Source organism: Triticum aestivum, chromosome 7A, assembly GCF_018294505.1.
Source record: "Triticum aestivum cultivar Chinese Spring chromosome 7A, IWGSC CS RefSeq v2.1, whole genome shotgun sequence".
NCBI classification, from domain to species: domain Eukaryota; kingdom Viridiplantae; phylum Streptophyta; class Magnoliopsida; order Poales; family Poaceae; genus Triticum; species Triticum aestivum.
The window spans coordinates 437,804,059-437,818,523 of record NC_057812.1 but is presented as its reverse complement, the minus strand read 5'-3'; the positions used below and the strand labels follow the sequence as shown (position 1 = coordinate 437,818,523).

Genomic DNA, 14,465 nt, shown 5'->3' with positions numbered 1-14,465 from the left:
CTTGTGTGGTTGAGGATGATCTTAATGATCTCCCCCTCCATATGGTGGTGGCTAGTCCTATTTATAGAGGCCCTGGTCCTCTCCCCAAATATTGAGTGGGAAGGGAGCCAACAACGGCCAATTTGAAAGGGGACAGCTAGTACAAGCTATCCTGACAAAAGGTGGTCTTCACCTGCCAAAGGTTCTGGTGGTGACGTCGTCCTGGGCTCCACGGTGACCTCCGTCTTGCCGTCCTTCTGGTCTTGGTCTCGTTGCACCAATATGGAAACCTTTGCTGGATGCCTCGGTACTCTGCGCCTGCGCTTGCCCCCTTAGCACCAAAGAGGAAACAAGGACGTTGCGCACGCTGGCGCCCGCATGGTCTCGATCGTCATGGCTTACATCACGAGAACCTCGTGAGGTTTACCCAACCTTGAACTCTCCGCCCTCATGAGCCAGCCTGGTGAGGCCGCTCCTGAGGAGGTCTTGTGTCGTCCGCCTCGCGAGGCTTGGCCCCTCGCGAGGGTCTTGATTCCTTGTTGATGAAGATGGGCCGTACAGGCCTGCTAGCAAAGCCACGCCGTGGGCCGCAGGCAGGCAAGTCTGGGGACCCCCGTTCTCAGAACGCCGACAGTAGCCCCCGGGCCCAAGGCACGCTAAGGCTTGGCTTTGAGGCGAAGCCAAGGGTCAAGTACGGAGCACCGCGGGCCCCAATAGCCTGCGGCCTCGATCGACGCGTGGCGGTTGATTGGACGTGGGCATCTCCGCTTCCCCATGCTGCCTCGGCAACTGCCCGACTTGACAAGTCCCTGCATCATGCAAGGAAAACCATCATTACCTGTGATCGTGGGGGCGCTGGTTGGCCTTCTCCTGGTATAAATGGGAGGGGGCGGAGCCCCCGTCACCCATCCTTCCTCTGCCTCTCCCGCTTATTCTTCTTCCTTGCTCCACTCCTTGCTTGTGCAGACATGGCGCCGATCCGGAGGTTCTCGGCCGCAGAGAAGGGCAAGGCTCCCCTCAACGTGCCCGAGATGCTCCCGCTGAAGAAAAGGAGGTCTCATCTCCGCGAGATGGTAGTGACACCGGTGGTGTCGCGGCCTTGGTATGAGAGGCAGCCTCCTGGGTACCCGCTACCCTTGTACGCTCACGCTGACAATTCCGGAGGGAGGAGCGGTGAGCGGCGCCGCCCTCGCCAGGGTCGTGGTCGCCGTGCCGCAGAGGCGCACACCGTCGCCCCAGGGATCCATGTTGCGGACTCTTTGCACGAGTTCGTGTTGTGGGCGGCGATGCCCCCGAGCACCTGGATATGACAGCTACGTGCCCCCGAGCTCCCGCCGAGCCCGAAGAAGGGCCGCGGCGTCCAGCCATCGTCGCCGCTGATCTGGATGGGGTTGGCGCCGGCCTCACGTGGTCCACTGTTGATGATGGCGTCGGTGACACCTGGTGCGCGTAGATAGAACCCCTAGGAATTCCTTCCCTTTTGTTCCCTGCGAGGAATCAAGAAACGGACCCCGCGAGGGGGTGTAAAGCGTCGGTAATGCCTTTTGTCAACATAGCCCTCATTATGAAGATTCATGTGCACATATCCTGCCGAGGCTCGGCCTCCCCTTTCCAATCTTGCGGCAGCTTGGTGCTCTATGCTGATAGGTCCCCAGGCAGGCCGCACTCGTCACTAGTATGCCAGGTCGCGTGCCATGGTCAAGGCCAGGAGGTGAGCAGCCCGAGGTCCAGTAAGAGCTCCTGAGGCATGATGCTCAAGAGGCCCCCCTTAGCGCGCAAGCAGCTGCCTTAGGATGGGAAAGGAAGAAAACGTTGCCGCAGCAGGGCAGCGAAGGGAGTGAGCGAGGGTCTCGTGCCGCAAGCGACTGGTGGATCCGGAGCGAGAACTTATCTTTGGCTGTCTGGGGTCTGCTCCTCAAGTCATGCCGGACTAGCACGCCGGTCGTTGTAGTGTGGCTAGGTCTAGCCCGTGCGGGCCTCCCCCTCCCCTCTATGTCCTTCTTGGTGCTCTGCATCCTTAGGTCCCGGCCCTCGAGAGAGCTCAGTCGCCGCTGGTATGCCAGGTTGCGTGCCGTGGTCAAGGCCAGGGGGTGAGGGATGGAGAGCCAGTAAGAGCTCCTGAGGCATGATGCTCAGGAGCCCCCTTTTAACGCGCAAGCGAATCGCATGAGAGAAGAGAGAGAGTCCGCGGTACCGCCTGTTGTGGCCCTCATGAAGTTCCTGCAAGTTAGCGCAAGGAAGGGCACCGGTCACCGTAGTGATTGTTGGTTTGCTTCTGGTGCGTGAGAGGGGACTCCCTACTGCGGAGAGCCCCCGGGGCATGTACAGCCCCGCCCTGACACGTGGCTTGCACACCAGTGCTAGACGAGGTGTGTCTGGACACTCGTGAGCCGGCGTGGGACTCATGAGGCCCTACCTCAAGGCGGGTTGCACCTGGTCTTGGTTCTTGTTTGCTGTCTTGGTCCTGCGAGGTGGTTAGACAACCTGCGCCGAACGAATCTCCTGAGGTCATCGCATGAAAAGGCCAAGAACCAGCAGCCCCAGCAGGTGACGTGTACGGGGTCGGCCCGCCAGACAGAGCTCAGCCGCTGGATTTATCGACGCTGCAGGGACGGGCCCGAGCACAGACGTTGTGCTTAACTTACTCACGCGAAGGGTCCTAAAGAAAGACGGCCGGCGCGCGGCTCCCACGGTGGGTGACAATCAAGCAGGCGATAGTCATAGATAGATTAAGCATGGAAAGCAACCTAGCTCAGGTAAATGCAGGGAAGATGCATGTCACTGGGTCCGCCCCGAGCGGCATGGGGATAATGCAGCCCGAGGGGCGCCCCCAATAGGGTAAGCTAAAGACATAAAAGGAAAGATACATGCCACAGGGACGGACCCACGCGGCCTAGGAATGATGCAGCCCTGGGGCGCTCCTAGCTGAACGAACTTTGGAAAATGTCACCTGGTCCTGTCGATGAAGGAGAGTTGGGGTAGCTGAAGGCGTGCGGCGAAGGGGCTGCCCCTCATGAACCACCGGGGTCCTGGGCTCTGGGGGTCCAGGGGGTTCCTTGAGGACCGTCTTCATCTCCGTTAGCACAGCGTGGTGCCTGGCCTCTTGAGCCGCCAGGATGCTCCGCAGGTTGCGCTGATAGGCGGCCGCCATGTTGGGCAGGCCAAAGGGCATGCGAACGTAGCTGTGAGGTGGGCCCTCGCAGCGTCCCACGCGCGAAGGCCAGAGAAGCTCCTGAGAGGCGGCCCGATTGAGTCCTGGGACGTCGATGCAAACGCGCAGCCCGGCATCCTCGCCTGGATGGGGAGCTGTGCCTGGTGAGCGGCGGCCGCCGTGCATGGCCCTCGCGTCTTGTAGTTCCTGAGTGGTCTTGGTGATGAACTCCTGGGCGGTGGGCGCTCCTTGCCCTGTGCTCTCCTGAGGGAAACATGCCGCGAAGCACGCCTCCAAGTGGTGCCCAAGCACCTCCCTCGTGATGTTGGTAAAGTCTGAGGCCCTTCAGAAGATAGCCCCCGAGCCCTGCCCGAGAGGGGCGCTGGGCGCGCTTTCCTATGCGATGGAGGGAGGCGCCCCAGGCACGGGCGCCGATCCTGACGAGGCGCTGCTTGCCTGAGGCCCTGCATGGCACAGGCGCGCAACTGCTTCTTCTTCTTGGGGTGGCCTCAGGAGGGCGCTCGCCCTGACTCTCGGGGTCGTCGATTGCTGCAGCTTGGAAGGCACGCTCGAGGGAGCACACCGCGTCTCTCTCTTCACACGGGACCATGATGATTCCGCCGCTTCCCGGCATCTTGAGGACATTGTAGCCATGATGGGTCACTTCCATGAACTTGGTCAGGGCTGGATATCCGAGGATGGCGTTGTATGGCAGGTGGATGTAGGCGATGTCGAAGTCAATGAGTTCGGTGCGGTAGTTGTTGTGTTCTCCGAAGGTAACGGGGAGGCGGACCTGCCCGATCGAGGTAGTAGAGCCGTCGGTCACTCCCGAGAAAGGCTTGGTAGGCTGAAGCTGGTCATATGGCACTTGGATGTTGTCAAACGTGTCGACGGATAGGACATTGAGCCCTGTGCCGCCGTCGATGAGGGTCTTGGTAACTTGCACGTTGCTGATGACTGGTGAACAGAGCATTGGGAGGACGCTTGCAGTAGCCGCACACTTGAGCTGATTTGCCGAACTGAACATGATGGGGCACCTGGGCCATCTGAGCGGGCGTGTGGCCTCGAGCTTGGGGACAACTGCATTGACTTCACAGGAAAATTATTTGAACATACGCTGCGAGGCTGGGGCTTGAGCTCCACCCAAGATGCAGGCGATAGCGCGTGGCTCCTGGAAGCCCCCAGCCCCCTCGTCTTGATGGTTGTCGTCATTCCTTCTGGGTGGTGGCAGTAATGGAGGAATGCCAGCATTGCCTTGAGGACGAGCCTCACGAGGCTGGTCCCTCCAAGCGCCCTCACGAGGCTGATCCTGCCAGCGGTCCTCACGAGGCCGGTCATGTCACTCCTGGCGCGGGTCACGGTCGTCCCAGCGTCCGCCACCACGTCCTCCTCCTCGGCCGTAGCCCCGGTCGCTGCGCTCGGGGCGTCGACCGAAGCATCCTTCTCGAATGGCTCTAAGCTCTTTACAGTCGTTGGTGTTGTGGGTATGCAGGTTATGGAAGGCCAGAATGGTCGGCTGCCCTTGGATGACTCGGGCTGGTCTCTGTCGCGCTTGGTGTCTGGCTCCGTCGCGAGCACGGCTGCTCCCTTGCGCTTCACGTCCTTGGCCTTGGTCTTATTCTCCTCTGGGTCCGCACCAGGGAGCTCGAGGAGGGAGAGGCGCCCCTCCTCAGCTCTTGCACACTTGGTCGCGATGTTGAACAGCTTCAGGGTCATGCACAGCTCCTCATGGATGGCGAGCTCCTCCTTCATCTTGACGTCGCGGACGCCGTCGGAGAATGCTGAGATGATGGCCTCGTCGGTCACCTTGGGGATTATGATTCGCACGCTGTTGAAGCGCTGAATGTACTTTTGCAGGGTTTCTCCTGGTTGTTGCTTGATGCGGTGCAGGTCACCCGCGACCGGGCGACGGTCGCGAGTGCCCTGGAACTTGGCGATGAAGCGGTTGCGCATCTCGTCCTAGGAGGAAATCGAGCCTGGACGCAGGTTCAGGAGCCAGGAGCGGGGGCCATCCTTGAGAGCCATGGGAAACCAGTTCGCCATGACTTTCTCGTCGCCGTTGGCGGCCTCGATGCTCAGCTCGTAGAGCTGCAGGAACTCCGCGGGGTCGGGGGTGTCATCATAGAGAGGAGGTAGATCTGGCTTGAACTTGCCTGGCCAGGCGACGCTACGCAGCTCAGGGGTGAAGGCACAGCACCCGGCCGTGGTCACCGATGCCGCCTTGGAGGTGGAGCTTGGTCTTGGCGCCCGCGTGCTGCTATGGCAAGTGGCGCAGGGCCCTGCCGCAACAAACGATCCTGGCGCGGCAGTGCAAGGAATGGCGGAGCATTCGCTTGCAGTCTAGGGACTTCTTGACAGCTTCTTTCTTCACGCGCGGGCACCGAACGCGGTGGGTCGCACCGCGGAGCCGCGTGCCTTGGCGCTAGGGCGCCGTCTTGGGGCATAGGTGGTGGAGGTGCTTCATGAGCTGCGTCGCCCGTGGCTGGCGGAGGGCGAGGCAGAGGGTGGGACGGCGCAGGGGAGCCCCCTGCAGCCCGGACAAGCTCAGCGATGCGGTCAAGTCAGTCCTCGTAGAGGTCGTCGACTGGGCGGTAGCGCAGAAGCTCGTGTGCCATGAGGAGCGCGGCCCGTGCGTCCGTGGGAACGCGACGAGCGTGAGACGACGAACCAGCGGGAGTCAGCGATGGAGTGGCGGTGCGGACGTCCTGTCGCACCAAGGGGTGCAGCAAGGATGCTTGTTGTTCGTTCCCCACCGGGTCGGTGGCGGCGTTGGCGGCAGACGACGGAGAGCGACGGGGTGGCCCACCGACAGGGGCCGTCTGAGCAACGCGGGTGGCAAGGGCAGCCCGGCGCTCGGCACGGGCGCGACGTGCGTCTGCCATGGAGACAATGAAGCAACGTGATGCGGAGCGGCAGGAAGGAAGCTTCGGCGCACCCCTACCTGGCGCGCCAAATGTCAGATCACGGGTTTCGGCAAAACCCTTAAGGTTCAAACACTGGAGTGCGCGCGAAGATCTCCCCCCTATCGATCCACGTCCTAACTTAGCTAAGATCTCACGAACTAACTCAACAAACTCGCAACACAAAGGACACAAGATTTATACTGGTTCGGGCCACTGTTGTGGTGTAATACCCTACTCCAGTGTGGTGGTGGTGGATTGTCTCTTGGGCTGAGGACGAACAGTACAAGGGGAAGAACAACCTCCTGAGGTTGAGGTGTTCTTGTGCTTGGTGAACTTGTGTGGTTGAGGATGATCTTAATGATCGCCCCCTCCCTATGGTGGTGGCTAGTCCTATTTATAGAGGCCCTGGTCCTCTCCCCAAATATTGAGCGGGAAGGGAGCCAACAACAGCCAATTTGAAAAGGGACAGCTAGTACAAGCTATCCTGACAAAAGGTGGTCTTCGCCTGCCAAAGGTTCTGGTGGTGACGCCGTCCTGGGCTCCACGGTGACCTCCGTATTGCCGTCCTTCTGGTCTTGGTCTCGTTGCACCAATATGGAAACCTTTGTTGGATGCCTCGGTACTCCGTGCCTGCGCTTGCCCCCTTAGCACCAAAGAGGAAATAAGGACGTTGTGCGCGCTGGCGCTCGCCTAGTCTCGATCGTCATGGCTTACGTCACGAGAACCTCGCAAGGTTTGTCCGACCTTGAACTCTCCGCCCCTCACGAGCCAGCCTGGTGAGGCCGCTCCTGAGGAGGTCTTGTGTCGTCCGCCTCGCGAGGCTTGGCCCCTCGCGAGGGTCTTGATTCCTTATTGATGAAGATGGGCCATACAGGTCTGCTAGCAAAGCCACGCCGTGGTCCGCAAGCAGGTAAGTCTGGGGACCCCCGTTCCCAGAACGCCGACAGGCATCCCACCTTTCTTCATCAACAATTATCGGTTAGTATCGGTTGAGCCTAAGTTTTTGCTTCTTTGCATGAGATGTGCTATTCTTGGAATGTCATTTTATTTTGTTTTGTTTTTTTGAATAAAATACTTAAGGTCTAAAAATTTTAAATGAGAGAAAGTCTTCACAAAGCTACTTAATTGTTTAACTACTCATTTGATCTTCACTTATATCTTTTTGGAGTAGTTGTCATTTACTCATGTGCTTCACTTATATCCTAAGAGAATTTTTTTGAATGAAATTGAATATCATAAAGTTGAAATTATATGTGCTTCATATGCTTGTATCATGGCTAGTAGTAGTTTCACGTTGGGTTTAGAAAGCAAAATTTATTGAAGCTTGACAATCACAATATTGGTCATACAAGCAATTCATGAATAATTAATATAAGGAAGAGAACTCTCACATATAAATATATTATCTTAGACATCTTTTATGAGTGTGAATACCCATTAATTATTTCAAACTTGAGCAAATTAGTTGAAGTTGGACAAGGAAGACAACGTAATGAGTTATGTTTGGGTATATTTGTATAGAAGTTATATTGGTATGGATCCTTCAACATGTGGTGTTTAATTAGGATCTTTTGCTAGCCAAAAAATTGTACTAAGTAGAGGTACTACTTGTGCATCCAAAGACTCTTAAATCAACTTTCTTGCCATGCGAGTCCACCACATCTACCTATGGATTAAATAAAATCCTCCAAGTAATTTGTCATCGGTGCAAAAAGTAATAAAATTTCTTCTAAAATATGTATGATCTTTTATTGTAAGAGAAAATAAGCGTTTGTACGAACTTGTGATGGTAAAGAAATAAAAGCGACAGACTGCATAATAAAGATTGCTATCACAAGGGACAATATAACGTGACATTCCTTTGCATTAAGGGCTTGCACATCCAAAAATAAAAAGTGTATGACAACCTGTGCTTCCCTCTGTGAAGGACATATCTTTTACTTTTATGTATTTACTTTTATGCAAGTGTCAATAATGTTCATCCCTATTCCACTCTATTTATTCTCTTGTGGGCAAGCATCATGTGATGGGGAAAGATCCAGGCACATATGGCCATTCAAATATATTTGATCGTGATTTATTATTGTTGACAATTATCTTTATGATAAATAAGTTGGGAGGCGAAACATTAAGCCCATATCTTTCTTTGTGTTCGATGGATGCCATTTGTTTCGAAATATGCTTTGACTACTAGCAATCATAGAAGACCAAATGATAATTGAGTATGTGGATTTCTTACTTAGACTTTGTTGAGGATAAGTTGAATTGCAATTGTTTGATGACTAAGAATATTGGTTGTTAAGTTTCAAAAGAATACATTGTTTGAATCATGACATGTGAATTGATTGTTACTTTATCATGATGAGTTTTATCAGAAAGAGTTGTTGTTATGATGCTAAAAAAAGTGATTGAAATTATCATTGATCAAACTTATGCACTATGCTAGCATTCACACTTCATAAATTATCTCTTTTATCATTTACCTAATCGAGAATGAGCAGAAATTAAGTTTGGGGATGTTGATACATCTCCAACGTATCTATAATTTATGAAGTATTCATGTCATATTTATAAAAATTTAAATGGTTTGGGGGCAATTTTATATGATTTAAATGGAATTAACCCGGACCGACGCTGTTTTCAGCAGAACTACCGTGGTGTTGTTTTTTACGTAGAAATAAAAGTTCTTGGGATGGACTGGAATTTTTTAACGGTTTTTTTTGGAACAAAAAGGAACCCTGAAGCTTCGTGAGAGGACCAGAAGAGCAACGAGGTGCCCACGAGCACCATGGCGCGCCCAGGGGTGATGGTGCCGTGGTGCCTCGTGGGCCCATCTTAGCCCATATCTTCGCGTGAGACCGACACCAAAAAATCCTATAAATAGAGAAACCTTCAGAAATAAGCCTAGAACTTAGACTCCACCGCCACAAGTCTCTATACTTTCAAAATACCATCTAGAGTCCTGTTCCAGCACCCTGACGAAGAGGGAAATCATCACCGAAGGCCATCTTCATCATCCCGACGGTCCCCATGATAAGGAAGGAGTAGTTCATCCTCAAAGCTAGGGATATGTACAAGTAGCTATGTGTTTGATCTCTCTTTCTCGTGTTTTCTATGTTCTTGATGTCTTTTTTATTTATTTATGATTAGACCATCTGATCTTTCTCGTGTTTTCTACGTCCTTGGTGTCTTTTTTATTTATTTATGATTAGACCATCTGATCAGATGGCACAAGCCTGAAATTAATAATGACAAAAAAATTCAAGATTTCTTAAAACAATAACAAGCCACAATGACAAGTGCACACATTCATCGCATTCCACATAAGGACTTTCAATCACACTTCACTCAACATCCTAAATTCCAAGCACAATCTGACTATCGTTATCATGACTAAAAGCTAACTTCAGTTCAATCAAGCTCAAAGTGAATGAACTCTCACCATCAGGGATACCACTAAACATTACAGAAAATATCACAAGATACTTGAAGAATAACATTTTTGATGGACCAGGATTTCAGTCTATTGTTACATTTGGATTTAGATGCCAAGTCCACTCAAGATATCCTCATGGTCCAAAAACCCAAATCCAGCTGCGCAGGTCGCTCGCTCAAGCGCTACATCATATTTTGGGCTTTGGATGAAATTGTGTGCCTAGAAGCTCCTCCCAATACATGGTGGCGGAGCCAAATGATAGAATTGAGCACTCTCTGTTGTTTCAGCATGCGAGTAAACACCTGCAAAACTGGCAAGGATTTGGGTCAATTTAAACACAAAACTGTTGATAAGCATGGATTAGCATGCAATTCTACCTCATGAAGACGCTGACTCAGGCTGAGTGGCCTGTTGTTTCGGTTTCCTGCTGGCAGGAGGGCCATCTCTTCGCCTCTCATACCGTCTGCTTTCATACTTTGAGGTCCTCCGCTCCTTTGGTTGATAGGTTGGGTATGTGCATGGAATGATCTCACCATTTATGTATTTATCACCTGAAGGGAGAAAAAACAGTGAATACGTTAGTGATTAAGACTCGAGAAGAACATAAACGTGCAGCTACAGATATTGTGTCATGCCAACCTCCATAGTCTTTGTTTTTCACGTCAATGTAGGAATCAGGGAGCACCCACAGGACACCAGGCAAACCTACAGGCAACATAAGAACAGGTTTAAACAAGAAAGGCCAAAAATGGTGCACCAAAACAGTGCGTAAATCGAGAATTACCCTTGAACTTCTCTGATGTTTCTTCATCGACAGTGCACTGGAACCCAGTGTAAGTGGTTGTGCTGAAGGCATACATGTTCTTCTTGGCTTCCTCCATGCTGCAATTGTAACAAGTTACTCAGTTTAGACTTTTATGTATACACCCTTTTGAATATGTGTGCACCATATGAAACTAAAGAAGGAAAACTGAAGCCTACATTATACCCTGCTAAACTACACTCATGCTCACGTCACATCAGATGCAGGCACTGCTGCTCTTCTCATATGTGCAGTGATGATGAAAAGAGGTTCCAGGTATCTACTCCCTCATCCGGAATTAGTTGACGCTCAAACGGATGTATCTATAGCAGAGGAAGTAATAAATAGCCATTTGATGTGTATACAATTCGAATCTTGTCAAATACAGTACCTACCGATTATTGCGTTGCATATCTATCTCCTGCATAGCAATTTCTCAGAAGCATGAGAGGACTACAAGCCGACCTAATGGAATTGCTAACATTTTCTCGATAATTTTCTGAGTTACAACTACTACGAAATTGGTAGCATTTTCTCTACACAAAAAAAGAAAGTGGGCCAAATTGCTCTCAACAGACATACAGACAAGGAGTCATCAGCAGGGAGAAAGGGGGATCACGGTTTTACCTGCCGAGGACGGTGGCGAGGGTGTTGAGGTAGGTGTCGATCATCTGCTCGCGCGTGGGCGCGGGGTCCTTGGGGAACTCCATGACGATCAGCCAGTGGTTGTAGTCACACCCGGGGAGCAGTATCGTCTCCCTCTGCTCGCTCCCGGGCGCTGCGCCGGCCGCCGTCGGCCTCCGCCGACGCTGGAGGGCCCCCGCCGGTGCGAGGGCGATCGCTGGAAAGGCCGCCGCGGCGGCTGCGGCACGGGGGAGAAACGCGGCTAAGGAGGAAGCGGAGGGCTTGGCGGGGAAAGTGAAGGCGCTGGCCGCTACGCGCCCGGCGGCGGCGGCGGTCGGCAGGGCAGCCATTGAAGCGAGCGTGCGTGTGGAGGGAGTGAGGTTTTTGCGGGTTGCGGATAAGGTGAGACAGAGTCGAGTAGAAGAATGAGATATTTCAGGAGAAGGGTTTTAGCCTTGTGATGATGATGGGCTGGGTAGGTTGCTATCCGGACCATTTGTCTGTCTATAGGCCTGGTTTGTCTCTTGCTATTCGGTTGAGATAAAATGGGCTACAGCATATGGTTGACGAGGCCCAATATTTTGTTTCTCACAGCCGCGCATTTGGACACACTCTCTTTCTCAAAAAGAAAAAAGAACAAGTAGATCCACTTGAAAAGAAAAATAAGAAGCAGCATTTTGATAGGATACCGAGGGAATCATCTATGTGGCCGTTTGCATGTCTTACCCCCCCCCCCCCCCCGCCTGATGGTCAGTGATTTTTTCGAGAACACTTCTGCATCATGGCGAAGTCCTTTTCAGCGCGAAGGTCGCTGGTTAGCGACCTAGGGAGTACACCCCACCCCACCCCCGCTCCCGCTATGCACACATTTTTGGTGGCCCAAGTAGCTCCTTTTTGGTATGACAAAGGTTCTTAAACCTCCCCAGACTAGGTTATTTTATTTTATTTTTCCTTTCATCTTTTTCTGCCTTTCATTTACATTATTTCCTTTATTTATTTTCATTTTTCATTTTTTTCATTTTTTCATATTAGTTTGTCCTTTCCTATTTTATTTTCCTTTTCCTTTTCTTTTTCATTTTCTTTCTTTCTTTTTCCTTCTCTTTCTGCATTTGTGAACATCTTTTACAAACTCGTGAACTTTTTTAAAAATCATGAATGTTTTTTGAAATCGTGAATAATTTCTGTCTACAAATATTTTTCATGAAATTATGAACATTTTTTTAAAATCCCTGCCATTTTTAAATTATCCAACATTTTTTATGAAATTGTGAACATTTTTTAGAAATGTTTGACATTTTTAAATTATCCAACATTTTTTTAAAATTGTGAACAGTTTTTTTAAACTCGTGAACATTTTTCTGAATTGGTGAACATTTTCTGAATAGATGAATTGTTTTCCAAATTTGGGAGCAATTTTTGAAATATATGAACATTTTTGTTTAACGAACATTTTATTGAAATGCATGAACATTTTTTGAATTGATGAATTTTTTGTTCTAATTCACAATCATTTTTTTGTTTTTCATGTACATTTTTAGGCCTATGAATAGGCCCTATGGGCGATTTTTGGGCCTGGCAATTCGATAAAAAAAGATATTTCATAGTGAGGTCTGCTTATCGCATGCTTGTGGCGAATGAATCTTGGCTCAAAGGAAGAGCATCCACTTCAAATGGGCAAGGGAGAACAATTGGACATCCCTTTGGAATGTCCAGGTACCTACCAAAATTAGAATGTTTTTTTGCAGCTCGCTAAACACTCACTTCTGACGGAAGATATGCAACATAACAGAAACATGAGTGATGTTGAAAATTGTTAAATGTGTGGCAATATCCACTCACAGAAACATTCTCTAATTGAGTGCACCTCGGCCATACGTGTGTTTCAATTGGCAGGCGGTGAGGTTGCGGAGCAGCTAGCCAAAACACGAAAAGCGAGTGAAAAAATGTGGATACTAGTAGAACGCTCGTACATTGCTACGGGCTACAACGCATATAAATGAATCAAACAAATTATTAAGGTCGTCTCCAAGGTCAAAGATCATTTCTTTCTCATATGTCCGAGTGTGTTCGGACATCAAACTGGTGCCCTACGGGCTCCCTAAAATTCCCCACCCCACGACACACCCTTCCCTTATCCTGTCAACCCTCCCCTTACCGCTCGGTTTCCCGCCGGAGATTTCTTGCTAGAGCCCTAGTTGTATGTACTATGGTATGTTAATGCATAGATCTCTAGAAAAATCAAGAACATACTCAATTTGCTTGGAAGATAGAGAGAAACAATATAAGGAACAATATAAGAAACAATATAAATGAAGCAATGCTAAAGAAAAATCATACTATGATGCCTACTGCATTAGATCCTAATGATATATTGACATAGAGTAAAAAAGTTTTAAAATGTCGGAATTATCAAAGTACCACACTACTACTTCCAATAGAAAATATGTTGTACAAATTAATTAAAAAATTAGTCCCAACAAAAAGGATAAAAACATGAAAGAACATAATCCTCTGAACCATGTACACTTGTCACGTAGAATTGCCTGTCAACAGAGAATACCAACTAATATGATCATAAATTGGAAAGAACCCAAACCTGATGGTTCACTCCATTAATAGTTTCATTGTTCCACCTAGTAAACTTGCTAAAAATATAATTGTCGTCTTGTTCTGCAATTAACTATGACAAGAACCTAGAAGCTAGAAGAGCCTAGAACAGTATGAAATATGTTCCAAAACATCTTATCCCATGATGTTTTAGCAATCAGTTAATTAGTCTACCTTCTGTCTTAGCAATTGAAACGGTCAAATATGCTCCCAAAGCTAAAAGATATGTTTGACATCTTACAATCAGTTCTACCTTTGTCTTAGCAATTGAAACGGTGATAGAAAAAAAGGGCAAGTGTTATAGTCCTATCTATCTAATTGGAAAGAAAAATAAAAGGAAAGGACAAATATGAATAAATTTTCTATTGCAAAATTCAGAAACCCACATAAAGATGCAGCATTGGACCCCAGCCTCCAAAGGAGGCAAAGATAACTGTGTAAAGGGATTAGGATTGAATCACTCTTGCCCTGCTCTTGCTCATCATAGCATTCCTCTTGTTCCTCCTCCAACAATTATCTCCGCCTCCCCAAATAACAACGCCAATTGAATAAACATTCGAAGTAACAAACCAATTGAGTAGTATAGGATACTGTTCATTTTCCCATGAGATTACAAATCATATTCAAGCAAAAGTAAAAAGTTTCTAGTTTCACATCATAGATCAGACAATTAATAACTAAAATAATCATGAAGAGATTGCACAAAGAAAAGAAATTCCTCAGTTAAACACTTAACACGCTAATACTTTGAAAAGAAGAAATCTTGAATGTAATGCATTGATTGTCATGCATAATTGCCAATGACATATGCAGCAATATGCAACATAATCAAGTGGTGCTAGCTCAACTTTAGTGCCAGTCAGCATAACCTATTTAGCTGATATATTACTGTAAAATACCGTAGCATTGCAGTGCTTATTGCATCCTTGTACACATGATCAATATCTAGTTATCTACAGACAA

At 49.3% G+C, this 14,465-nt stretch overlaps 1 protein-coding gene across 2 annotated transcripts; it reads right to left on the bottom strand.

Moving 5' to 3' along the window:
- Positions 1 to 9,326: 9,326 nt before the first annotated feature.
- LOC123147424 (DAG protein, chloroplastic) lies at positions 9,327 to 11,321 on the bottom strand. Of its 2 annotated transcripts, none has more exons than XM_044566670.1 (5): positions 10,899 to 11,321; positions 10,254 to 10,351; positions 10,109 to 10,174; positions 9,847 to 10,020; positions 9,327 to 9,771 (listed from the first exon to the last, which is right to left on the bottom strand). In XM_044566670.1, exons 1-4 carry the CDS (start codon positions 11,243 to 11,245, stop codon positions 9,848 to 9,850), a joined length of 684 nt encoding a protein of 227 aa, XP_044422605.1. In that variant the 5' UTR covers positions 11,246 to 11,321; the 3' UTR covers positions 9,327 to 9,771; position 9,847. The 2 variants fall into 2 exon arrangements, with proteins under 2 accessions (XP_044422605.1, XP_044422604.1); XM_044566669.1 differs by having other exon boundaries at positions 9,327 to 9,779; positions 10,899 to 11,320.
- Between the last annotated feature and the right edge of the window lie 3,144 nt (positions 11,322 to 14,465).

What these genes read in the sequence shown, in the direction of transcription:
- LOC123147424 (XM_044566670.1), bottom strand. Translation starts at nt 11,245, where the DNA reads ATGGCTGCCCTGCCGACCGCCGCCGCCGCCGGGCGCGTAGCGGCCAGC. An exon ending in AACATCAGAGAAGTTCAAGG is followed by an intron (nt 10,175 to 10,253) that starts GTAATTCTCGAT and finishes TGTTGCCTGTAG; the next exon opens with GTTTGCCTGGTGTCCTGTGG. An exon ending in GAAAAACAAAGACTATGGAG is followed by an intron (nt 10,021 to 10,108) that starts GTTGGCATGACA and finishes TTCTCCCTTCAG; the next exon opens with GTGATAAATACATAAATGGT.